The following is a 26210-nucleotide window of genomic DNA, read 5'->3' as shown; positions in this document are numbered from 1 at the left end:
GCAGAAATTATGTTAGAGACAAACAGTGAAATCTGCAGTGCTAAGTCCCTGGAAGCATGAGATCAGACTGGATAATGCAGCCTACGGTCTTTTGGATGGTAGTCAACCGCAAGGCTATTGATCCAGACCCATCAATTCAATTTCAGAAAGCTCTTAAGTGTCTGTGTGTTTCTTTTTTTGTTTTGTCTCTAACTGAGATACACTGGAAATTTTTTTTGTCTCCACAGCAGAAGAAGGGATACTTCAATATTGATCCCAGTATCACACAAACATCTGGAAGCTGTGGAAATCTGCAATCAAATCTGAACTTAACTTTTAATGGCGGCTTTATAAGCTTTACCTTTGTAAAGGTAATTGTTGCACTCTTATTTTTTACAGCAAGGCAGAGGTCAGAGCTGGGGAATTGGGATTCAGTTCCTCAGTTCTATTCCCAGGTCACTCATTGATTCATTGCATGATCATGGGCAAGTCTTTTCATCTCCCTGTTCCTCATTTTCTCCATCTACAAGACTTCACAGGGTGTTCTGATGCTCAATAAATTAATGTCAGTAAAGTGCTCTGAGATCCTCTGGTTGAAGACACCAGAGAAGGGCAAAATATTGATATTACAACAGGGTATCACTCAAAACCTGGATGTGGATTGCACACAGCTCAAAATATGGGGCTGTTTATACCTGAATTTTTGGTTTGGCCCATTATAAAGAGAGGAGACATTTGCAAATTCAGATTTCCTCAACCACCAAACTTCAGAAGTGTTTGGGTCCAGGGTTTAGTTTGGGGGCATCTCTATTCCAAACATGTATGTAGAATACAGTATGGCATGTCAGTGACCATGTTATTCTGAATAAATACATCTCTGTGCATGTCAGGAACCTGGCACTGGGCCCTAAATTAAAGAGACAAGGAACTCTGGTTTATATGGGACACCCATGCCTAGGTTTTTGGTGTGCAGAGGGAATAGATTCTATGATGGCTAACAGGGATTGTACCGTGACACCAGCAGTGCTCTAAAGAGAAGTTTGTACTATGAATGCAATGGACAAGGCAGTTGACAAAAGGTCTTTACAATGGAAAAGAGACTGTAATAAAACTGTAACATCATCAACTGCCTCTGTGATTTAATCTCACAAAGCCACAAGATTGTTACATGAAGAAGGGCTCAAATCTGAACACACCTGAACTTTGGAAACATTTGGGTTTGAGTCTGAGCTTCATAGCTGAACTGTATCTTTGTAATGGGTCAAACCAAAACCTTGATTTTGGTTCCATTAGTCTTCCAGGACAGAATGCCTCTGTCCTCCAGAGTGATCAGGGAAATCATCCTAGACCCCTGTTAACGACAACTGTGTTAGGGAACATGCAAGTGGTTAATCATCCAACATTCACAATTCACCTTTGGACAAAGGGCCAGGTCCTCAACTGGTGTAAATTGGCATAGGTCCATTGGAGACATTGGAGCAAGCAATGCCAGTTTATACTGCCCAAAGTTGTTAATATTTGGGCAATGTGATGATATTAGATTCTGGTGAATAACACAGCTACCACTCTGAAACCCATCTCCTTTGGTTGACTGGAGACAGATTTCTAAAACTGCAGATGAAAGAGGAATAAATGTGAGGTGAAGCAAAAATATACAGAGGAAATGTTTGAAAACAAAGGATCAGTTAATATTTTAAGTGTTTGTTTTGGATGTGTTCTCCCTGCAAGGATCCTTAGACCAAGTCCTGTGATTCAAGTACATATAAGCATCAACTGGAGCAGCAGCACTAAAGATACTGATATGAAACTTTGGGAGCTGTGCTTGCTCTCACCCCCAGAACAATGAGATTAATGGCACAGCATTGCACAATCTATCCTTTACTTAAAGATAAGCTCTCACAAGAGTGTCAGGACTTTGAAATATGAGCTGTTCAGAACTCTGTTTGCTACAGTTTCAGTCTGGTATGGTCAACCTTCAGACTCTCAAGGACTATTCTGGTCACAGGCAAACTGGTTTTACACTTGTGTAGCTCCAGTCACTCCTGATTTGCATCAGTGTAGCCAAGAGCAGAATCAGACCCTCAAGTCACATGTCTGCAGTGCTGAAATGTGATGACAGATAAATGAGTAGCTGCTTCTATGAACCCACAGGCAGATGTCCTTGCACAGGGTTTGAAAACAGGAAGGCCTGTAATGTACCCACCATATGCTCAGTAAGAACAGATGTTTTATTCCTCAGAGTAGAATTGGTCCCATGTCTGGACAGAATGCAAGGTTGCTAATGGAGATGGCAACTTTTTTGTGATATGGACACTTGTCGGTCAGGAACTTCACTGACAGCTGCTTCTCACTGGAGTATAGTGGTTAGAGTGGGCTACTAGGAGTCAACATTCCTAGGATCGCTGTGTGATCTTGTGCAAATCATTAGTCCTCTTGGTTTAACCATCTGTAAAATAGGCATTCTAATATTTCCCCCACAAAGGTGTGATGAGGTGTAAATGACATTTGTAAAGGGCTTGAAATCTTCAGTGCTATAGAAAGTGCAAGGTATAATTATTAGAACTTCTTTCCTCTTTTTCTGACGATGGAGTTTCACACATTTTCTATTATTGTTGTTGAAACCTGTGAGCCTTAAAACTCTCCTTACTTTGAGAAGGAGAAGTACAAGAGGAGAATAGTTGCCAGCTGGCAATTAGCCAGCAGTCTAACCCTCCAGTCCTTCCATACACAGGACTGTAGCTGAAGCCGTAGGCGCCAACTTCCCCTCTTTCCTGTGGGTGCTCAACACCCATCAGCCCCCGGCCCCGCCCCCACTCCACCCCTTCCATGGGGCCTTGCCCCACCTCTTCCCACCTCTGCCCCGCCCCCATTCCAACCCCTTCCCCAAAGTCCCCACCCCAACTCCGTCCCCTCCCTGCCCCATTCCAACTCTTTCCCCAAATCTCCACCCTGGCCCCGCCTCTTCCCCTGAGTGCGCCACGTTCCCGCTCCTTCTCCAACTCCCAGAGTGTGCTAACGCTGCCAAACAGCTGTTTGGTGGCGTCCAGCCGGGAAACGCTGGGAGGTAGGCGGAGGAGCGGGGACGCGGCCCACTCAGGGGAGGGGGAGGAAGTGGGGCGGAGGGTGAGGGGAGCTTGGCTGCCGGTGGGTGCAGAGCATCCACTCATTTTTCCCCGTGGGTGCTCCAGGGCTGGAGTCGGTGCCTATGGCTGAAGCCACTGGTAATTCAGCCTCGCAGCAGGGCTGCAAGAGGAGGGCCAAATTCTAAACCTAAAACTTGCATTTCTTTCATTTAAAATATGGCTCCTTGGGAATAGCCTCATAAGATACAGCTCTCATTTCCGTGAAGGTCCCAGGGCAGAGCAATCAGACAATCACACGCCACCAGGCTTTAGTGCAATACCCACGCAGGATGGTCAGCTGAAAATATCACAGTCAGCTGTCATGATCTCAGGTATTTTCCACTCCACAAAGCTGCAAGCCTGTGAAATCAAGCTGGCCTTGTGGGAGGTGTGTGCAATTACCCAAGTTACAGAAAGGACCATTCCGCTTACAGTTTCCTCTCTTGTTTTGCGATATGATTTCACCTCAAATTTGTTGTTACACTGAATGGAAGGTAAGCAAAACCCAAACTGGAAAGAGATCTCTACTCACAGTGGAAATGCACAAATTGTTGCAGACATCTTCCTGTCCCAAGCACCTTGAATCCAGGAGCTGCTGCTGGGGCAGTGCTACTGCTGTGAGACTGATTTAAAGCCGCCATTCAGCTCTGTGTAAGTCATACATAAATTCAACTAAAGAGAGCAGTGTGGAGATTCTCCCTCCAAGTATAACAGCAGAACACAGGATAGAAAAATAAAAGGTCTCATCTTGTGCCTATTAACTTGTGTAATACAAAAACTTGCGGAACCCTCCCCAACATGCGGTTACTACAAATGACATGGAAACGTACGGACACAAGGTGAGCTAAGTAATATCTTTTACTGGATCAACTTCTGTTGGTGGGAGAGACAAGGTTTGGTTCTTACACAGGTCTTCTTCAGGTCAGCTCTGTGTAAGCTCTAAAGCTTGTCTTTCTTACCAGTTGGTCCAATAAAAGATATTACCTTGCCTATCTTGTGTCTCAGGGTTTTTGGCGCCCTAGGCAAACCGAGGCCCGGTTGTCATCGGCAATTTTGCGGCGGAGGGGTCCTTCCGCGCTCCTGGTCTTTGGGGCACTTTGGCGGCGGGTCCTGGAGCGATTGAAGGACCCGCCGCAGAATTGCTGCCGAAGACCCGGAGCGCGGAAGGACCCCCCAGCGCCGAATTGCCGCCAAGGGCGTCAAAATGCCCCCCCCCTCAAATCCTGGTGTCCTAGGCAACCCCTAGGTCGTCTAAATGGAAGCGCCGGCCCTGGTCTCTAATATCCTAGGTCCAACACAGTTACAACAACACCAGGGCTGGCTTTAGGCCGATTCCCCGGAATCAGGCCCCGCGCCTAAGAGGGCCCCACGCACGCGCCTAAGAGGGCCCCGCACCTTAGGCACCTTTTAAATTTTTTTGCTCACCCGGCGGCGGTCCGAGTCTTTGGCGGCACTTCGGCGTCCGGGGGTCCTTCACTCACTCCGGGTCTTCAGCGGCATTTTGGCAGTGGGGGGGGGGGGCGGTCCTTCAGTGCCGCGGAAGACCTGGGGCAAGTGAAGGACTCCCCGCCGCCAAAGTGCCGCCGAAGACCCTGACCGCCGCCGGGTATTCGAATCAGGCTCCACAGTTCCTAAAGCTGTCCCTGAACAACACTGCATATATATGGCTTATACTCACATACAACACCTGCAAATCACACCCACATGATCCACTTGAACTGAACTGAGCATTAGCTGTAGTGTATATAGCAGGGTGTTTGCGCCAGACTCCGGCACCAGAATATTAAAATATAGTCCCTATGGGCTGGTTGAGGGAGTTGATTCTCAGGATCTGATGGGAGGATTTTTTTGATATGTTCCAATCTTGAATAATTGTGTGATCTCGTCACTGCTACCTTTACCCAATTTTTCTCATTCACTCTCGGTTTATTTTTAATGACCCTCATGGGTAGTGTCAAATTTGAATCATAAACTCTTCAGGGCCGGGACTGTTAGCCAGACTCTCAATCATTATAAATCAGCACAGATCCATTGAAAACAATAGAACTGAAATTACACCAGATGATAACCTGGCCCTGTGACTTTTTGCTTTTGTAAAGCATCTGGAAAATTAATAATAATCTTGAAGCTCCACAGGGCAATGGAATTTAAGTTTCTTCCACAAAACACCTGCTTTGTTTAGCGAGACAATAACTATTTCTTCTCATATCCTCCCTGAGTCCATTTTGCTGGGTTTGTCTTCCCTGCCCCGCAGTATACTGTGTATTATATTTCGCAAACATTAAGGCGCAATGGCAGCTAACGATATTAATTTGTTATTTTGCAGAAAGATAGAGTCTATTACATCAGTACAGTTGAGGCCAGCTTAAAGATACCCTCTGTGGGTAAGTGTTTGTGTATTTTATATTCACGGTGTTAATTTCATTTCCAAACCATTCTTGATTTAATTTTGTTGTGATTTTTTTCTTATCAGTTATTTTCAGTTTTCTACATATCTGGGGGTCTACATATCTGGGGGTAGACTCAGGCTGCCTTAATTAAAAGCCGTGATTTTGCTGATAGTTACTGTATTTTAGTCACTCTTTCAAATTAGCCTCCACCTAAACTTTTATGGTTTAAAAATCAAAAAGATGTGACTCAGTTGCAGTTAACTTATCACAATTCTTTTTTCGTACTTGTGTCTCCAACTCATTCCTATACCTCTCAACTGTCCTTGATATAGACTGGAGAAGGGTCCAAATCCAAATACCACTCAGCTTTGGGAAAGTTTTGTATCTGCACTCAGAGAGAAACTTTGTGACTTATAAACCAGAAACGTTGTGACTTATAAACCAGAAACAAGCACACGCCACAGAAATTCAGATCTGGATACAGCTTCCAAACACCCCAAAGTGTAGGAGTGGTCATGTCAGGCATGTTGGTTTGGCCCAATGTAAATATAAGAACCAATTTTAAAATTTGGATCCTAACCCAAACACTTTTTTAATAACCCTTGGTGTCAAGAGCTGTAATTTTATCTCTGACCCATCTTCACAACAGACCCACGTTTTTCTCTTTCTCACACTGGCCTGGTGCTCACAGCTTTAACATAAATGAGTGACATCTGAAGTGCTAACTCAGGGAAAACAACACTAGAGAGAATTCTATTTAGGTCAAAGTGATGAATCCTGCACCATCATTATATATTTTCCCTATTATTAATTTTACGTATGTTTTGAGCCACGTTATTCATTAGTCTTCTGATTCATGCTTGTTACTCTCTGGCCAACAGAAGAAGAATGAAACTAAAGTAATCACTCAAGCAGGGGTGTCCTGATAGTGCTGGACACTATGGCCCAGATCCTCAAAGATATTTATTTAAATGGGAGTTAGGTGTCTACATGGCTTTCAGGATCTGAGTTTATGTACCTGATTCTCTTCTCATGTATGAGAATTCCATTGACTTTAATGGAGCTACTTCTGATTAATAACACTGAACGGGAAAGAAGGAGCAGGCCCAAAGGAGATGCCTATCTAAGGGCTACCCTCAGTGCCAATTTTCAAAGAGCTTCCCCATGTCTTGCAAAAAGTTGCATCCAGCACATTAAAACTAGGGATAGACCAACTGGGTGGTAAAACATGAGAACCAATCATGCCTGACACATCGCTCACTTCTTGAATCAAACTGGAGCCAAACCTTTTTATAAAGTTCTGTAGTGCTGGGAAACGGTTTATTCAGCAATCAGCACCAGAAGTCCCAAAATCCTGTGAGAGAATCAATTGGCATCTGTGGCTGGAAGTGACAGGACTGGAGACGTGGCATAAAGGCTAATTCTTGTGACATTTTCATCCCAGTTTTGCAGACTCGAGGATTTCAGGTAAGGTTTGAAGAAGCATGTGAATTGTTGTGTGCTTTCCAAACCCATCCCAAACTCTCATCTTCCCAAGGTCTGCCCATTAAAGCAGCCATTCATTAAAAAAATATTTGGGGCTGATAAACATTGTGATACAAAGACTGTTCCAATATGCACCCACAGAAGTGCCTACTGCCCTCCCAAAGCATTGGGGACAAAGGCTCTTCAGAATCAGCCACCACTCAACCTCAGAAATGTTTCCATAGAGTTATTGTCTATTCCTATTTGTGTCTCTCTCTCTTTGTGGCCTCCAGGTTCATGGCACAATGTTACAAGCAAGCAGCTGTTTACAGCTACGATGGGGAATTCATTTAAGTGTCTCAGCAAACAGATGGTGAACCTGGCAGACAACTTCCAGCTGCTCACTGTTAACACCCAACTCCAAGCCTTTGCCATTGTTGGTGACCAGTTTGGGAAAGGTACGTTAGAGAGTTAGCTCATCCAGGCTTATTTTGTGGCTCCAGGAGCTAAAGATTTGCAACTGGGCAGCATTTCAGTATTATTAATATAGCAAGGAGGCTTTTCTCATTGTGGGCTGGCAGGCTGGAAATATGGTGGCTCCGTTAAATATGTGGAAAATCAATGTAAAGTAATGGCTCTCTAAGGCAAACTGCTTCCCCAGTGTTTCCATCTGTCAGCTGCTGATGTCATCGGTCTCTCCCAGTCATATTTCAGGCCAGGGCATGAAACAGAAAGCTTCTCCATGACTTTTGGCTCCTTTCCCTCTGCCTATAAACATGCTCTATTTCCCTTCATCCTTAAAAACTCACCATCCCTGACCCTACCTGTCTCTCAGTGACCGTTCTATCCCCCACCTCCTCTTGCTTTCCCAGTGCTACTGGAAGTGTATTTACAACCATTGCATTGGCTTCCTGTCCTCTAGTCCATTGTATACAGAGTCCAATTCAAGGTCTCTGTTGTCAAAGCTGTCTCTGGGACTAGCTACCTGGGAGAACATCTGTCCCTTTAGAACCATGATCTCCCACAACAGCTACACTTCACTGGAATGATAAAACTGCCTTCCAGTAGGGAACAGCTGTGGCATGCAGGAGATGGAACTGTTAGTGGGTCTGGACCTAGAGACTATGGAACTCACTATCAGAAAAGGTCCAGCAAGAATGACCATCAGCCTGCTTATATTCAGCATTAAATGCAAAGCTCATCTCTTCAAGTTGGCTTTCCTTGAACAAGTTCCTCTTGCATACAGACACGCAAACACAAGCCAGTCAAGTAGCTTAGTGCTACCCACTTGGAAGAAAGAGACAGGATGATCAATATTGTCTTGTGCTTTTAATTCATATAAGGTGCTCATATTCTATGGTCATGGCACCATACCCGAACCTAAGTAGTCAAGCAGATTTCTCATTTCTCCGTCATTTACACACATTAAAAGAAAAGGTGCATAGCTCTTCCTTTGCCCTCTGATATTCTACTTGCTTTGGGAGGGGAGGGATAGCTCAGTGGTTTGCACATTGGCCTGTTGAACCCAGGGTTGTGAGTTCAATCCTTGAGAGGGCCACTTAGGGATCTGGGGCAAAAATCTGTCTTGGGATTGGACCTGCTTTGAGCAGGGGTTGGACTAGATGAACTTCTGAGGTCCCTTCCAACCCTGATATTCTATGGTTCTTTCAAAAGATCATTTCCTTGATTCCCCTTCCCTGTCTAATTCTCTCCTTTGACTTTGTTAAAACTAAATTGTTGTTCTTCCTTTGCTAGTTCAGCATTTCAGCTCCTTCTCCTCCAGGCAGGCTAGTACTTCTCATTATGCATAGAAGGTAATATAGTGGGAAACTGTGTGTTTTTCTCTACTACTGCTTCCTGGCTCTGTAGACTATGGAGAACCTTGGCCACTCTCACAATTTGTCCCGATCTCTTTCTGTCAAGGGCATATTTTTCCAGTTGAGGGTAATTCATATTAAAAGCTCTTAGACTTTGCTCACTGTTATCCCTCCATCTTCTCCTTATTAGCCATGAGGTTGGACACCACAAGGATGTCCTTCCAAGAAATGCCTTGTTTGGTGTGTCTTCCATCATCCTAACAACATGCCCTGTCCAATGAAGTGATTGGGACTTCACTACATTTACTATACTGGGTTCTCCATAGACCTCCTGCAGTTCCCTATGACATCATCTTCTTCACATTTTCCCCCATAAATATTTTTAAAAGTTCTTAAAATTTAAGCTGAATTTGCAAGATTTATTTGGCATTTGTTTTAACGTAAACACATTCTCACAAAGGTTTTTCCCATACAACAAAACTGAGCTAATGTGGATCATAGTTGGTCTCCAAATTCATATCTGAACTTCCCAAAAGAATGAGTTTATTCAGACTTGGGATTTTGGTATGGCCCAATCTCCAGTGGTAACACATATAAAAGGTCTATTAGATCACATAATCTGTCTTCCTATACCAGGAGATAGCCTGTTAATCAAGGATGTCTCCAAAATGATGTTATATTGTATCTTAGCCAAAAGGCCAGAAGGCAGGTAACTTTGGTTAAAAGAATTCCCCCAATGACCAAGAAACAGTTATGAGAAAGTTACATACTGTTCTGTATGCAGATGATGAATGAAAAATCCCCAGTGAAAGCTGGTTCTATAAAGCAGCCACACAAATGGCCTTCTTACGTCACGTCTCTGAGACAGTGCAGTTTCACTTCCATTGCACCAGATTTGCTTATTTAAAAAAAAAAAAAAAGGAAGAAAGAAAACACCAACAGCAATGACAGTGGGTTTCAAGATACTTATGGTTTTGTATAAGCCACAATGGAGTTACATCCAGGAGGAGTTTGGCTTGTTCTAGTGTTGTTTGGAAACCCCTAAAAGTTACTTTTGAATCACACTTCCATATACTGGAAATAGTTCTCAGTGCTCACAACCCAAAGTTGCCCCCAAACCAACATCCCTGATCCAGACATCTGCAGATTTGTGGAGAGTTTGAATGCAGATTACAGAAGCTGTGTAGCTTTACTACAGTCCTGAATTCACCAAAGACTTACTTTTTAAAAAAGCAGCACCCAGCACTAGGTGAAACCAATGAGCTAGGTAAGAACTGGATCAGGAGTGGGGTAAGCAGTGTGGTAGTTCTGGAGTTATAGATGACATTTTATACTCCAGAATATGCTCCAGGTTAGCTACATGCTGCTGATGTAAAGATTCCCCTCTGCTGAGAAGATTGAACCAACCCGCAGCTCACCACAACCTGTAGCAATGCAGAACAGGAGGTTAAAAAGAATTGAAGATCAGATTAACAGCAGGAAAAGGAATCAGACAGTTTTACTAACACTCTATGATTTAGTATTGTATGTCACAGACATGGAGAGACTTTATCTTTCTTGGAGGACAGTCAACATCTGACCTTCCTGCTGTGCCCAAGGCATTAGGCATAAGTCACAGTGGAAGAAAGTTACTTGGACACTAGCATATTTTGGGTATAAATTGGATTGGCTGCTGAGCTGTGATGATTCGTGAATTGTGATCATATGTAAAGGATTTAATTGACCAGAGGAAACTACTCAAGGCATCACATCAGAGGCCTTTCTCTGGAGCACTGAGTGAGGCTCGTGCATTAAGATCAGGTGGATCTATGAACAGTTTCCTGCAGCTACTAGCATTGGGCAATGGTGAAACTCAGACTATCCTCTCATCTCTAATGTTATTCTGACTGTAGTGCAAGTTTTAAATGAGCTGGATCCTTAAGTCCTATTCAAGTAAATGTCCTAAATTTTGCTGTCTTTATTCAGTTCTTCCTCAGGCCAACCTCCCATTGAACCCAATCCCTAAGTCCTTAGTCAGGCAAAACTCTTACTGATTTCAATAGGAGTTTTGCCTATTTAGGGACTGACTAAGGACTTCAGTATTTGTCTCCCTTCTTTACAGGTAAAAGGTATGTTTGGAGTTAATATTTAGGCACATTTAAAAGATATACATTACTTGCCTACAAAAGCCTCTGGAGTCCTATTAGATATATAATAAATTTCCCAAATATTATTTAATTAGTAAATGGATCTATCATCTAAGATCTTGATACTGCAAGTCCTTCTGTGATGGGCTATTGTGCTCTAGCCTCCAAGACAGTGGATGCTAATGTATGACTCCAAGTAGAATCGGTATTAGGCATAATCCTCTGTCCTACATCCAAAACTCTCACCCCCCACCCCCAACCTCCTCACTCGCAGGTGTTCAGAGTTAAATATGGGATTCTGGGGATGGAGAATTTGTAGGTTTGAGGAGATATGGATTTAGGTGTGATCCTTATCATGCTAATGAAGTGCTTGGCTATGGACTCCCTTCTTTGGCCATACATAAGAACATAAGAACGGCCATGCTAGGTCAGACCAAAGGTCCATCTAGCCCAGTATACTGTCTTCTGACAGTGGCCAATTGCCAGGTGCCCCAGACGGAATGAACAGAACAGGTAATCATCAAGTGATCCATTCCCTGTTGCTCATTCCCAGCTTTTGGCAAGCAGAGGCTAGGGACACCATTCTTGCCCATCCTGGCTCACAGCCACTTATGGACCTATCTTCCATGCATTTATCTAGTTCTTTTTTTAACCCAGTTAGTGTCTTGGCCTTCACAACATCCTCTGTCAAGGAACTCCACAGGTTGACCCCTAATTCTTGTGTTATGAGAAGGAGTAAATAGCACTTCCTTATTTACTTTCTCCACACCAGTCATGATTTTATAGACCTCTATCATATCCCCCATTAGTCATCTCTTTTCCAAGCTGAAAAGTCTAAATTTTGTTAATCTCTCCTCATACGGCAGCTGTTCCATGCCCCTAATCATTTTTGTTGCCTTTTCTGAACCTTTTCCAATTCCAATATATCCTTTTTGAGAGGGGGGGGTGACCACATCTGCACACAGTATTCAAGATGTGGGCGTACCATGGATTTATATAGAGGCAATATGATATTTTCTGTCTTATTATCTATCCCTTTCTTAATGATTCCCAACATTCTGTTCGCTTTTTTGACTTCCGCTGCATTTTGAGTGGATGTTTTCTGAGAACTATCCACAATGACTCCAAGATCTCTTTCTTGAATGGTAACAGCTAATTTAGACCCCATCATTTTATATGTATAGTTGGAATTATGTTTTCCAATGTGCATTACTTTGCATTTATCAACATTGAATTTCATCTGCCATTTTGTTGCTCAGTTTTGAGAGATCCTTTTGTAGCTCTTCGCAGTCTGCCTGGGACTTAGCTATCTTGAGTAGTTTTGTATCATCTACAAATGTTGCCACCTCACTGTTTTATCCTTTTTCCCAGATCATTTATGAATATGTTGAATAGGACTGGTCCCAGTACAAACCCCTGGGGGACACCACTATTTACCTCTCTCCATTCTGAAAACTAACCATTTATTCCGATTGTTTGTTTCCTATCTTTTAACCAGTTACCAATCCATGAGAGAACCTTCCCTCTTAGCCCATGACTACTTACTTTGCTTAAGCACCTTTGGTGAGGGACCTTGTCAAAGGCTTTCTGAAAATTTAAGTACACTATATGTTCACATGCTTGTTGACCCCCTCAAAGAATTCTAGTAGATTGGTGAGGCATGATTTCCCTTTACAAAAAACCATGTTGACTCTTCGCCAACAAATTATGTTAATCTATGTGTCTGACAATTTTGTTCTTTACTATTATTTCAACCAGTTTGCCCAGTACTGAAGTCAGGCTTACCAGCCTGTAATTGCCGGGATCACCTCTGGAGCCCTTTTAAAAAATTGGCGTCACATTAGTTATCCTCCAGTCATTTGGTATAGAAGCTGAGTTAAATGATAGATTACAGTCTACAGTTAGTAGTTCTGCAATTTCACATTTGAGTTCCTTCAGAATTCCTGGGTGAATACCATCTGGTCCTGGTGACTTATTACTGTTTAGTTTATCAGTTTGTTCCAAAACCTCCTCTAATGACACCTCAATCTGGGACAGTTCCTCAGATTTGTCACCTAAAAAGAAGGGCTCAGATTTGAGAATATCCCTCACATCCTCAGCCGTGAAGACCGATGTAAAGAATTCATTTAGTTTCTCCGCAATGGCCTTATCGTCCTTGAGTGCTCTTTAGCATCTCGAGCGTCCAGGGGCCCCACTGGTTGTTTAGCTGGCTTCCTGCTTCTGCTGTACTTAACATTTTTTTTTTTTTGCTATTACTTTTTGAGTCTTTGGCTAGCTGTTCTTCAAATTCTTTTTTGGCCTTCCTAATTATATTTTTACACTTCATTTGCCAGAGTTTATGCTCCTTTCTATTTTCCTCACTAGGATTTAACTTCTACTTTTTAGAGGATGCCTTTTTGCCTCTCACTGCTTCTTTTACTTTATTGTTTAGCAACGGTGGCTCTTTTTTGGTTCTCTTACTGTGTGTTTTAATGTGGGGGATACATTTAAGTTGAGCCTCTGTTATGGTGTCTTTAAAAAGTTTCCATGCAGCTTGCAGGGATTTCACCTTTGGTGCTGTACCTTTTAATTTCTGTTTAACTAGCCTTCTCATTTTTGTGAAGTTCCCCTTTCTGAAATTAAATGCTACAGTGTTGGGCTGTTGTGGTGTTTTCCCCGCCACAGGGATATTAAATTTAATTATATTATGGTCACTATTACCAAGCGGTCCAGCTATATTCACCTCTTGGACCAGATCCTGTGCTCCACTTAGGACTAAATCCAGAATTGCCTCTCCTCTGGTGGGTTCCAGGACTAGCTGCTCCACGAAGCAGTCATTTAAGGTGTCGACAAACTGTATCTCTGCATCCCGTCCTAAGATGACATGTGCCCAGTGAATATAGGGATAGTTGAAATCTCCCATTATAATTGAGTTTTTTATTTTACTAGCCTCTCTAATCTCCCAGAGCATTTCACTCACTTCACCATTCTGGTCAGGTGGTCAGTAATATATCCCTACTGCTGTATTCTTATTATTAGAGCATGGAATTACTATCCATAAAGATTCTATGGTACAGTTTGGTTCATTTAAGATTTTTACTTCATTTGATTCTACGCTTTCTTTCACATATAGTGCCACTCCCCCACTAGCACAACCTGTTCTGTCCTTCCGATATATTTTGTACCCTGGAATTACTGTGTCCCATTGATTATCCTCATTCTACCAAATTTCTGTGATACCTGTTATATCAATATCCTAATTTAATATGAGGCACTCTAGTTCATCCATGTTATTATTTAGACTTCTAGCATTGGTATATAAGCACTTTTAAAACTTGCTACTTTTTAGCTGTCTGCCATTATATGATGTAATTGAAAGGGACTTTTTTTTCATTTGACGGTTTCTCATCAGATCCTACCTGTATTTTATCATCTTCCATCCTCTCCTCTTTCTAGGACATAGAGAATCTCCATTAATAGATCCTCCCTAAGGGATGTCTCTGTCCAAACCATGTGCTCCTCCGCACCTATCGGCTTTCCCCCAGCCCTTAGTTTAAAAACTGCTCTGGGACCTTTTTAATGTTAAGTGCGAGCAATCTGGTTCCATTTTGGTTTCAGTGGAGCCCATCCTTCCTGTTTAGGCCCCCCCCTTTGCAAAAGTTTCCGCATAAATTAAGTAATGGAGCTCTCCCATCTCCTAGAACTGGAAGGGACCTTGAAAGGTCATTGAATCCAGCCCCCTGCCTTCACTAGCAGGACCAAGTACTGATTTTGCCCCAGATCCCTAAGTGGCCCCCTCAAGGATTGAACTTACAACCCTGGGTTTAGCAGGCCAATGCTCAAACCACTGAGCTATCCCTCCCCATGTCCTAATAAATCTAAAACCCTCCTCCCTACACCATCGTCTCATCCATGCATTGAGACCCTGCGGTTCTGCCTGTCTAACTGGCCATGTGCATGGAACTGGAAGCATTTCAGAGATTGCTACCATGGAGGTCCTGGACTTCAATCTCTTACCAAGCAGCCTAATATTGGCCTCCCGGACCTCTCTCCTATCCCTCCCTATGTCATTGGTACCTACGTGTACCACGACCACCGGCTCCTCCCCAGCACTACGTAAGTCTACCTAGATGTCTCGAGAGAGCCGGAACCTTTGCACCAGGCAGACTATTAGGCAGGAGTGACTGAAAGCTGCACAGCAGAGGTTCTCCTTCATGTCGGATCCCAGTCTTGCTCATTATTTTTAACCTTGCACTGTATCCATGGAGTGCTCCACAGGTTCAAGCCCTAAATGTGTATCAACAGATTTTTTTCCGAATGTGTATGTGATAAAGCAGAATAGATTCACCACAAGGAATGTAGCTATTTCCATCTAGGCAAGTATGTTTTTGTGAGATGTGATCCCTCCATAAAGAAAATCATACTGAGTTCAGCAATGACATAGAATTCTGGGTTGTCCCCAGTAGCTATGTTCTAAAAAGTATCTGCATCGGCATGTATTCTAGGAGTGTGTTGTTTTGATCTAATGCATACTCTATATTCTAACTTTAATTGCAGAGGAAGAATGCTCTCTTGACAGGAACAGGAGAACAATCCCTATTGCATTGGGCCTGAGCACCCTGGGATTGTTTGTCATTGTGCTTGTCTTGGGGCTAATTTCGAGAAGAAAGCCAAATAGAGGATATGAACGCATCTGAATTGCCCACACACTTCAAAATGTGCGTAGCAAGTATAGAGGCCTTGGGAATCTTGGCTTCCAGTTGTCAAACCTATAGTCAAAGAGCTATATTTTTTAATGGGATGAGGCCATGTGTTTAATGCAATATGTTCAAGAGGTAACACTTAAGATCTATTGTGTTCCTGAAAAAGAGCCAACAAAATTATGGGTGCTTAGAAGACAGAAGAAATGATAACGGGATGAGTCTAGGGATATGCTGTTAGGGTCTAAGGAGATGGTCGATTATTAGGCATGCAAGACACTCTCTCACAGGACTAAGTCTATATTCACAGGAGATTCTGTAGAACCAGTGCTCAGTGATGCTCTTATGGGAAGCCATGTGTGCAGAAGCCCTGGGACAAGTATTCTCATGGATGGACAGGTTGCCTCTGCTTCCCTCCACAAAAATGTGCACACTCACCTTATGAGTATTAGGGCTAGTATTATACTAATCTCTGCTCTTTCCTACTAATTCTGTTGGCGAAACAGAGTGATAGGTCCTGCTGTGGCAATGTGATATACATATTAGTGCTGTAGCACTTTCACAGACAGATCAGGCTGCTTTGATGCCTACTCCAGAGGCAGATTTTAAATGCTGGATAATTTTCTATTTTCTTAGGAGCTTTATTTCCATTAAAAAAAAAAACAGAATAAGGAACAAGAAATATATCTAAGACAGTGGATTTCTTTTAAAATGTCTGCTCCAGGGGGATAGAATGAGCCATCTGTGGCTATAAACAGCATGTCAGTATTAACCCTATGTCACAATACAGCATAGAGAGATCTAATACAGAAGGGCAGAAAACATGGGCTAGTGTCATGAGACTTTACTGTGCATGTGTAGGTTGAGGTAGGGGTGAGTTCAGGTGGGTTCTGGGATCCAATGAGACCAATATTCAAGACATTTTCTCTTGGGAGCTCATGAGTAAAATCACTTCCTATTCAGAATATTTACAGTGATTGCTACAAAACTCAACAATTGCCATGCTGAGGTAATGATGATACTGTGCTTTCTCCTATTCTAAGTATAGGAAGACACTAGGGTTATTAAAAACACACCATCAGTGAATATTTAATATTAAATGGTGTCGACTGCAGAGGGCCCACAAAAGTCTATGAACAAATGAAGACCCACTTAAGCTATATTTTGAAGGTTCTTGTGGGACTTAAATGGTGTGTAGGCCCTCTGCACAAGGAGGAATTTCATGCTTGTAAACGGAGGTGCTGGATCTGCACATGGAGATAATTTAGATTAATTTTAAAGCATGCTGTATGTAACGCTTTGGTCTCTGTTTCCTACTAATCAGGTGATTGAGAGAGATATACAGTAATTGATTTTGAGATGATTTTAAAGTGGGGTTGTTTGGTTGATTTAAATCTTCATCTTACAAAAGATTTACAAAGTTTAAAAGACAAACATACAAAAACCAAAAAACCTGACCCGCTGCGACAAAACCCTGCGAAGTGAGGAGAAACTAAATATGAAAATATTTTAAAATGAGAAAGTAGAATAAAATATGAGAACAGTAAAAATCCTCCCTACTAATAACGATAATGAGGTAAGTTTTGCTGTGAGTGGGAGTTTTTCCTGGATAAGGACTGCAGGATGGGAGCCTAGAAAAATGTGCTGTATAAGGAATTCTTCATCATTTAGTTTAGTTTGAAAAAAATGCAATAATAAATAGATAACATTGGGCCAATATTTTATATCAGTTAAGTAATAGCATAAATCTGGAGTAACTTAATTTACTGCAGTGGACTCACTCTGGATTTTCACCAGGGTAACTCAAATCAATATCTGTCCCATTTTGTTTAAAGTTTAAAAGCTGTTTTGATATTTTACTACTGCTTAGTTAAACCATTAATTGCTTACTCACTTACACAGTAGAGGAAAAAAATTCCCTCCACATGGATGCTGTGATGTGGGGCTGGCCTGTGTTATGCAGGAAGTCAGACTAGATGATCATCATGCTTCATTCTGGCCTTAAAATCTGTCTATGAAAGTAACAGTGCATTACCAGAAATGTTCTCTCGGTTTGACTGTAAAAATGAAAGACTATTTTGCAGCACCCTCAAGTCCACAAAAGCATCAAACTAAATTTAAAACCAGTCAGCAAAAGGAGAGGTATTTGGATATCATTGTAAAGTAGCATAATAAGCAGAAGAGATATGGTCCTTTCAAACGACTGCAACTGATCAAATGATTCTAATGTTCCAGTATTCAAAGATCACTTCCTGAAGGGCTGAAAGATTCAGTCAGTGTCGGCATCACTAAATTTTACCCAACATATTTTTTCCCCTTCTAGTGGAGGAGTGCGCAGCTGACTTCAACATCATTTTTCCTGCGATTGGCTTCTTCGTGATCTTTATCGCCGGCATCCTGGCACTCATCCTCTGCGCGATCTGCCTTAAGAGTAAATCGTCTGCGTACCAGAGAATCTAGCAGATCAAAATAATCTCATATAAATAATGAGAAGCATTTCATGAAAAGATTTTAGAATTTCAAGTCTGCCATAATTTTTCTTCTAATAACACTGTTAGAACAGTGTAAAATGCCAGAGTATGTGTGTCGAGTTATGAAATCAAGTAGCTGGTCATTTTATGGAGCTACCTGCAACTGAGAAGAAGGGGAACAGTTTTCATACAGTTCACTTGTGTTTAGAGAGAGGATTTTTAGTGGCCTATTTCAATTCAACTGTTTGTTTTTACAACACAGTTTATGGATCATACATAGGAAATGGGTTAATATAAGGAAAAGCATAAATTTGAAAACTGAATTTACAAAGAACATGCAATGTAACTATTACTCTCTCAGCATGTTACTGGCATTTTAAGGGCATAATCCTGAGGGCTGCTGAAGGAATGCAGCATCTCACAGGATCAGGTCGTAAACTTTTCTGACTGGGTCCTTTTAAAGTTTTGCACATATAAAATTTGTTTGTTTTATTCACAATGAAGGTCTTGACTAGCTGCAGCCCAGCGTATTTAACTGATCTCCTTTCTTGTATGTTCCTAGCCCTTTGTTAGAATCTCAAATGTTGGGTTTCCTCATCTGTCCAGTTTTAAATCTTGTATCAATGGGAACCAGAGCATTTTCTTGTTATGCTCCTTGCCTGGGAAACTCTGTTACTATTCAGTCTTTTAACATTTGATACCCAGTTGAAAAGAGATCTATTCACTCTTAATTACTAATAATTTAACTTTGTTTCATTGTGCAGTGCCCTGTGCCATTTTTATGCATGATGCAAAATAAATACATTCTATTGCATATTTTGGATTAGAATGATAAATCAAACAGTTAGTGGTGAATAATGTTTGAGTTCATGTGTATCTTGGTTTTTTCCTGGTGTGTGTGGGGGAAGGTCTTTTTTATTTAAAAAAAAAACAGCTAAATGCGATCCTTTCCCATGCAATGAGTAAAATAATAGATTTGTACTAATTAGCACTGGTGCAGTGTACAATGCAAATGCAGCCAGAGGGCCAGATCCATAGCTGGTGTAAAATCAGCAACGCTTTATTGAAGCCATTGGACCATTTACAAAGCCAGTGCAGATACAGTGATTTTTACACTAGCTGAGGAGCCAATGGACCTTCACTGCTTTACAGCTGCTGCGGATCTGACCCTCAATGTGAACCCATTCTCTGACAAGCAGTAACACCCTGTCTGCCCAATCCCATGAACAGATGTTTTCAAGAAGCATGAACAAATGGCAGTAGAGATGTAGATGGGGAAATTGCTTGGTCAGGAAGTGTTGAGTTTTATGGGGAGTAAGAATAGGCAGCAAACTTGCTGCCTGAGTTGTTACATGCAATTTTTTGGCAGGTGCTCATGCTCATTTCCTGCCAGAATTTAGCTTACTATTTGGTGGGTGGCTTATCTTCTGAGAAATTGTTCATATAATGTTGTTCTTAGGAGCTTCCAGCTTCAGAGGGCGGAAATCTACAGATTTAGTGGCTCTTGGTTGCAGGGTTTTGTTGCTAAATGTTCTGTTTGAGGAAATATTCCATACAAAGTACGGGTTGCAAAGGAGGAACATGCAGTGGGATTTTTAAGATCTTACCATATAATATTCTGTATATTAGACATGCTGTCACACTAATACCACTATTAACACCATCCATTTCTTCTACTATTTGCTTTTGCTCATCTGTATGGATGATCAATGCTGACAATGCTACCTAACCTAGTGGCCCCACTCCTCCTTGCCATAGTTGTTCCTTACAAAATCCGCCACTTGTCCAACATCTCGCACACAATGTAGGATCATAGAAACTAGATACAAAAACACCCTGCTAAAATCCCTAACTCCCTTAGGCTCCACTGAAAATCACAGCCTAGATCATGTACTACATCCTACTGAAAATGCAACATACAACCTAACAAGAAAGGGCATATCACATATACCAATCCTATACTTATTCTTAGCCAAAAAGCCAATAAGATTATAGTGCAAAGCTTTATTTCCTTCTGTCCCTTATTTCTCCACAAAGGGCAAATAAAGCCCAGTCTAAAAATTGGCTGCGAAGTGCTGCAAGGAGAGGGGTAGGAGATTTAAATGCACTTCTTGAGAATACAGACACCATTCGCTTATTGACTTATCTCCTTAACTGTTATCCTGCCATTATCAATGGGTCCCAACATAATTACTTAGTTTTGAAAATCGTGTATGCTCTGTACTTTTCTACTGTTGGAGTTTCTGTAATAAAGATTGTTTTCAGTCATTTTAAATATGTGTGTTTTGTGAATTTGTTGCATCTGTTGAGTGCTGTGTTACATTGTGATGGGGCTTACAGACCCCTCACTAAGACTAAAGGAGTCATGGGCAGTACTGGGCCAAGAAGGCCCTGCCCCTCAGCAGCTGCAAAGCATGCTCCAAATGGTGGTTCTGCTTAAAAGGAGACTCTGAGAGGCAAGAAGGGGGAGTGGGAAGGAGAGGCTAGTTGAAGCCTCTAGGACAGAGGGATCTACAGGGGAAGAGTCTGGATTGGGTAAGTCCCAACTGGGAGGCCAAGGACCTGACCCCTTTTTTTTCCATCTCTGCTAAGTGGGCACTGGAAAGTGAGCTGGGAAGACCCAACTGACTGTTTTAACTATTTAGGCTGTGGGAGCGATCCTCTGCTGAGAGGGAAGCTGAGTGCCATGACAATGCCCCAAACTCAGGAGAGAATGGGCTGGGGAGGAAGTGGCCCAGGGGAAGCTGGGCAGTTGTACCAGCTAGAGCTTCCCTTTCCCCCTTCCCCCTAGGTTCCTGGGCTGGGACCCTCCCCACCCTTTTCCTCTGAGGCTCTGCCTGACCAGAGGAACCTGGGGAGCATTAGGGGATGGTAGACTGTAACTTGACCACTAGGCCTTCAGATTGCCTGGCAAGGCCATCCCAATACTGAGACTGCTGAGTCATGGCCATAAGGGGAGATGATTTGGTCAGCAGAGTGGGAGGAGGAATAAATCTCCTCTAAGGGCAGTGCCAATCTGTGAGGTAATGTGAGTACTATGAACTTGGATGTTGGAGTCAGTGCTAGATACAGGTACTAGAGGAGGTAACTTCTATCAGCAATAAATCAGCCAGAACCATTCGTGCTTGATTGTTGGTGCCAGCTCCAATGTCCACACTGCCATTTTCAGGGTTGACAAATCCGTACTGGACGCAGGGAGGGATATTCTTAGTGCTCTTCAGCTCTGAGCCAGAAGTTGAACCCCTGTAGTAAGAGAGGGCTTTGTGCTCAGTTCTCTGAAGGAAAGTGAAGGTGAATAGCTCTTCTTCAGCCTCTCGACTTTTCCTTTTTCAGGGGAGGAAGACTGGTGCCAGTAACCATATATGATCTAATAAATTTGTTAGTCTCTAAGGTGCCACAAGTACTCCTGTTCTTCTTTTTGCATATATGATCTAGTGGTCTGATCTACCTTGTCTTTGGACAACTATCAGTGCTGAGCTGTCTTTGGTGGCTGCTTCATGGCCTGTAGGTGCCAGATCAGACTTCTTACTGGTACTGGTCTTGGGAGTCACTTCTCAGCAGCTGGGGATGCTGACACAAACTGGGATTTAGAGGTAGAAGCTCCCATCTGGGAGTTTGATGTCTGTTCTTCCGAGTCTGAAGTAGTCCTTTTAGGTTGCTCCAGATGATATGTTAGCTGGATGTCTCTAGATTTTCCTCATTTTAAGGAGAACAAATGGTAGATGGAGCAATAGTCAGGCACATGGCTCTCGCTGAGACAACTAAACAAGGGCTATGATCATCTGTAAGCGGAATGAGGCTGTCAAAAAGCAGACATGGTTGAAGCCCAAATGCTTCAAATCTGTCATGTGAGTGGTTTTGGTGCAGAGTGATGAGAGAAAAATAGGGGCTTGGGGGATTTTTTTGTTAAAGAAGGGGAAAAAAAGCAAAGGGGGGAGGAATCTAGTGTTTTATCTAGCTAGATAAAACTAGGTTTGGTGAATGTGTTAAGGGTAGCAAGCAGGCACAGCCTGGATCTGTCTTGCTGCCATGGGCAGGGACAGGGTACTGATGCATGGTTTAAGCCCTAGGCTGGGGAGGGGAGACATGCAGAACATAGGTCCAAAGGACACAGCTATGCAAAGATTTCAATCTCATGCACACGGCATGCATGCATACATACAGTGGGATCCACACAGATGAATACTTGAATGGATTTGTATTTAATCATATAACAAAAAATCATTATGCTAATGTACAAGAAATATGGTCTATGCCAAAAGAGATTACATAAAGGATTTCTTGCGGGTCCTCCACTCTCTTACTCTCAGCCTTCCTCAGGTCAGTGGTCTCTGCAGATCATTGTCAGTGATGCAGTGACGTACTTTTGCTGCAGGCATGTTGGGCCACAGGAACAACTCTGTTGGTAGCCGTGCTTTCCCAGCCAGCCACAAAACACCCAAGAGCTCACACTTCCCTTTCTCTACTGGCCCCTTCCTTCACCACACCACATGTAACTTCCTGATCCTCACACCTGAGCATTCTAAAAAACGTTATTGTCTCATCTGTTCAGATGCTTACTTCACTGTTTATTTAAAAAGAAATTTAAAATGAATAGGTTGCATTTACTCTCCTGTCTTTCACAAAGAACAATATAAGGTTGTGGAAAAACAGGAAGCTTTTAACATGAAAATCAAAGTCCATACAGATCAGGGACACAGAAATGTGGTTTTGGCACACATCTTTGTAGGGATTTTCCTATTTCCCTTAAATTTCTAAAGTATAATGCATATGGGGCTGACCAGTATTTTAATAGTTCTAATACTGTCTATCCTGTCATGACATGATAAGTTTTAGTTTCTCTCCTCTTCTTGAGGAAAATGTATTCAAAGTTCAAATGAATTATGCTGCTCACAGTCTACACATATGAATGTGTATGTGGGAAGAGGGGACTAGGGGTCAGGTGACAGCTTAATTGAGACTTTAAGCTATTAATGACTGCTGCTTGGAGCATAAGGACATAAGAACAGCCATACTGAGTGTGATCAAAAGTCCATCTAACGCAGTAACCTGTCTTCTGACAGTGGCCAATGCCAGGTGCTAGTCCTGGAACTCAGCAAGGGAGAGATAATTCTTGATTTAGTCCTAAGTGGTGCATAGGAGCTGGTCCAAGAGGTGACTATAGCTGAACCACTCAGTAATAGTGACCATAATGTAATTACATTTAACATCCTTGTAGGGGGGGAAATACCAAAGAGACCGACCACAGCAGCATTTAACTTTTAAAAGGGGAACAACACAAAAACGGGGATGCTTGTTAAATGGAAATTAAAAGAACAGTCACAAGAGTGAATTGCTTGTAAGCTGCATGGAACCTTTTTAAAAACACTATAACAGAGGCTCAAAGTCATATGTATACTGCAAATAAAAAAAAAAAATAAAAAAACAAGACGAGGTCCAAAAAAACCAGCACCATGGCTAAACAACAGTGTAAAAGAGACAGAGCCAAAAAGACATCCTTTAAAAATTGGAAGTTCAATCCCACTGGGGAAAAGAGAAAGGAACATAACTCTGGCAAGTCAAGTGTAAAAGTATAATTAAGCAGGCCAAAAAAGAATTTGAAGAGCAACTAGCAAAAGACACACTAACTAACAGCATTTTTTTTTAAAGTACATCAGATGCAGGAAGTCTGTCAAACAATGACTGGGGCCATTGGATGATCGAGTTACTAAAGAAGCATTTAGGACTGCAGCAGAGAAGCTAAATGAATGCTTTTCATTGGTCTTCACTGCAGAGGCGGTGAGGGAGATTGCCACATCTGAGCCATTCTTTGTAGGTGATAAATCTGAGGAATTGTCCCAGACTGATGTGTCAATTGTAAACTGATTTTTTAAAAATGGCTCCAGAGGCAATCATATCAATTACAGGCAGGTAAGCCAGACTTCAGTACCAGGCAAATTGATTGAAACTATATTAAAGAACAGAATTATCAGCCATATAGATGAACACAATATGTTGGGAAAGAGTCCACATGGCTTTTGTAAAGGGAAATCATGCCTCACCATTCTATTAGAATTGAGGTTACCAACAAACACGAGGACAAAGGTGATCCAGTGGATATAGTGTATCTGGACCTTCAGAAAGCCTTTGACAAGATCCCACACCAAATGGTCTTAAGAAAAGGAAGGAGTCATGGGATAAGAGGGAAGGTTCTTTCATGGATCAATAACTGGTTAAAATATAGGAAACAAAGGATGGGGATAAACAGTCTGTTTTCACAGTAGAGAGAGGAAAATAGCAGGGTTCCCCCAAAGATCCGTACTGGGACCAGTTCTGTTCAACATATTCATAAATGAGCTGAAAAAGGGGGGAAACACTGGGGTGGCAAAGTTTGCGAATCATGCAAATCAGTGTGGGTGTGGAACTACAGGGAATAGGTAGCTTCCTATGGAAGGCCCTGAGGCCAGGTCTACAGGAGGCCAGGAAGGCCTGGGGACCCAGGGCTCTATACCAGAACAGGAGAGAAGACTTTCAAGGTAGCCCAACAGGGGCTGGGAACAGGGCACAGAAGGCAGGCTGAAGAAAAGTCCTAAGGGGCAGAGGAACATTTTTTGTTTGCCTGGGACTCCTTAGATGGACTTTTGCTTCCCTGGAAGTTTCTCCCTTGGCCAGAGGGCCAAGCCACATCTGCAGCACAAAACAGAGGAGATCAACCTGAGGGAAGAAAATGGAGGCAAGCAGTGCCAGCCGGGGTTGTCATGGAGCAGACAGACCCCATAATATGCTTTATTTTGTTATAACTTAAAAACATGCTGGGATGATGCAGTAATTAATCCATGCAGCAAAGAAATGCAAAATAAACTAGCCTGCCATTGACATTATTTTTATGATTAAAAATATATTCTGTACTTCACCCACCTATAACTCGGGCTTTGTAATATATATTTAACTTGTTTCAGAGTGGTAGCCGTGTTAGTCTGTATCAGCAAAAACAACGAGGAGTCCATGTGGCACCTTAGAAGAGACTAACAAATTTATTTGGGTATAAGTTTTTGTGGACTAAAACCCACTTATGGTAAACTTAATAAAATGCTGCCCTCTAGTGTTCAAAGGCAAATTAAAAACATGATGAAAGATCTGTCTCGGGATTTTCTAAGGCAATATAATGTGGTACAAAGCACTGTGTTTTAAAGAGAATAAAATAAACGTATGCTCAAATTAACAGCCTTGACAGATAGATTGGTCAAATAATCCCAGCTACATAGCCAGGGCTCTGGGCCTCCTTTGGGGTCCTGTCTGTGGGACCATAAAAATTCCCAAAGCTGATGCAGCTTCCCTGGATCACCCACAATGCAAATTATTACAGCAGAAACCTGAACAACCAGGTGTTTTAGTGCCATTATGTCTGGTTAAAAAATAATCGGAAGTTAGTTAATGGCAGGTAGGCTCTTTGGGTCAGGATCCATCTTCCTCTGTGTTTGGAGAGCACCTAACATGTATTTTGAGCACTACTACAATATAAATAAATACTAGGAAGGTAGAGATTTTAGATTTATTTCAGATGCTCACTGAAACTACAGGTGAATTACCCATATCAAGTAACTGAGAAAAACAAATTTGATTTTTATGGTGTGGGAAAAAATTACCTGAGAAGTGGCAAGTACTTAATGCTAATCTGCCTGACGGCACTCAGAACAGCCAAGTGGCCTGGCACCAAGGCCTAGTTTTAGCTGCAGAAAATCCAGTGTTTAATAGAGAAACGGGGTCAGGGCTGCAATTTGGATCAAGACTGGGTCTGAACTCTCTCCAAATCTGAAAGCCTTCAGGATGATTGGTCAGGGTCAGATTTCCAAGGGCTCAGCCTTCATAGCCCGATTTTCCAAATGGCTCAGCGCCCACCACCCCCGTAGTTTGGTTCCTAACGGGGCACCGATCTCTTTAGGGAACCCAGCTCTTAAGTGTGGGTCAGGCACTCTCTTGATTGTCAGGTAGGGTGACCAGACAGCAAATGTGAAAAATCGGGACGGGGCTGGAGGTTAATAGGAGCTTATATAAGAAAAAGACCCAAAAAGCGGGACTGTCCCTATAAAATCGGGACATCTGGTCACCCTATGGTCAGGTACTGGGGCTGGCTGGGTTTTGACCCATCAAGGCCAGCCCTGGGAGTTCAGTCCCGCATTCTG

General features: G+C 42.4%; 1 protein-coding gene across 2 annotated transcripts in view; it reads left to right on the top strand.

Moving 5' to 3' along the window:
- Positions 1–18775, top strand: part of LAMP3 (lysosomal associated membrane protein 3) — a 33060-nt gene extending 14285 nt beyond the window's left edge. Inside the window, exons 3-7 of one of the 2 annotated variants that reach the window (XM_034782583.1) lie at positions 228–350; positions 5428–5485; positions 7249–7413; positions 15435–15595; positions 17901–18038. In XM_034782583.1, coding sequence (XP_034638474.1) covers positions 228–350; positions 5428–5485; positions 7249–7413; positions 15435–15574 — 486 coding nt within the window. In that variant the 3' untranslated portion in view covers positions 15575–15595; positions 17901–18038. Of the gene's footprint in view, positions 1–227; positions 351–5427; positions 5486–7248; positions 7414–15434; positions 15596–17900 lie in introns of both variants that reach the window. The other variant, XM_034782584.1, reaches the window with a different exon arrangement.
- Positions 18776–26210: the final 7435 nt, after the last annotated feature.

This window comes from Trachemys scripta, chromosome 9 (assembly GCF_013100865.1).
Source record: "Trachemys scripta elegans isolate TJP31775 chromosome 9, CAS_Tse_1.0, whole genome shotgun sequence".
NCBI classification, from domain to species: domain Eukaryota; kingdom Metazoa; phylum Chordata; order Testudines; family Emydidae; genus Trachemys; species Trachemys scripta.
Note: the sequence above shows the minus strand (reverse complement) of the source record. Positions and strands in the feature narration are given on the sequence as shown.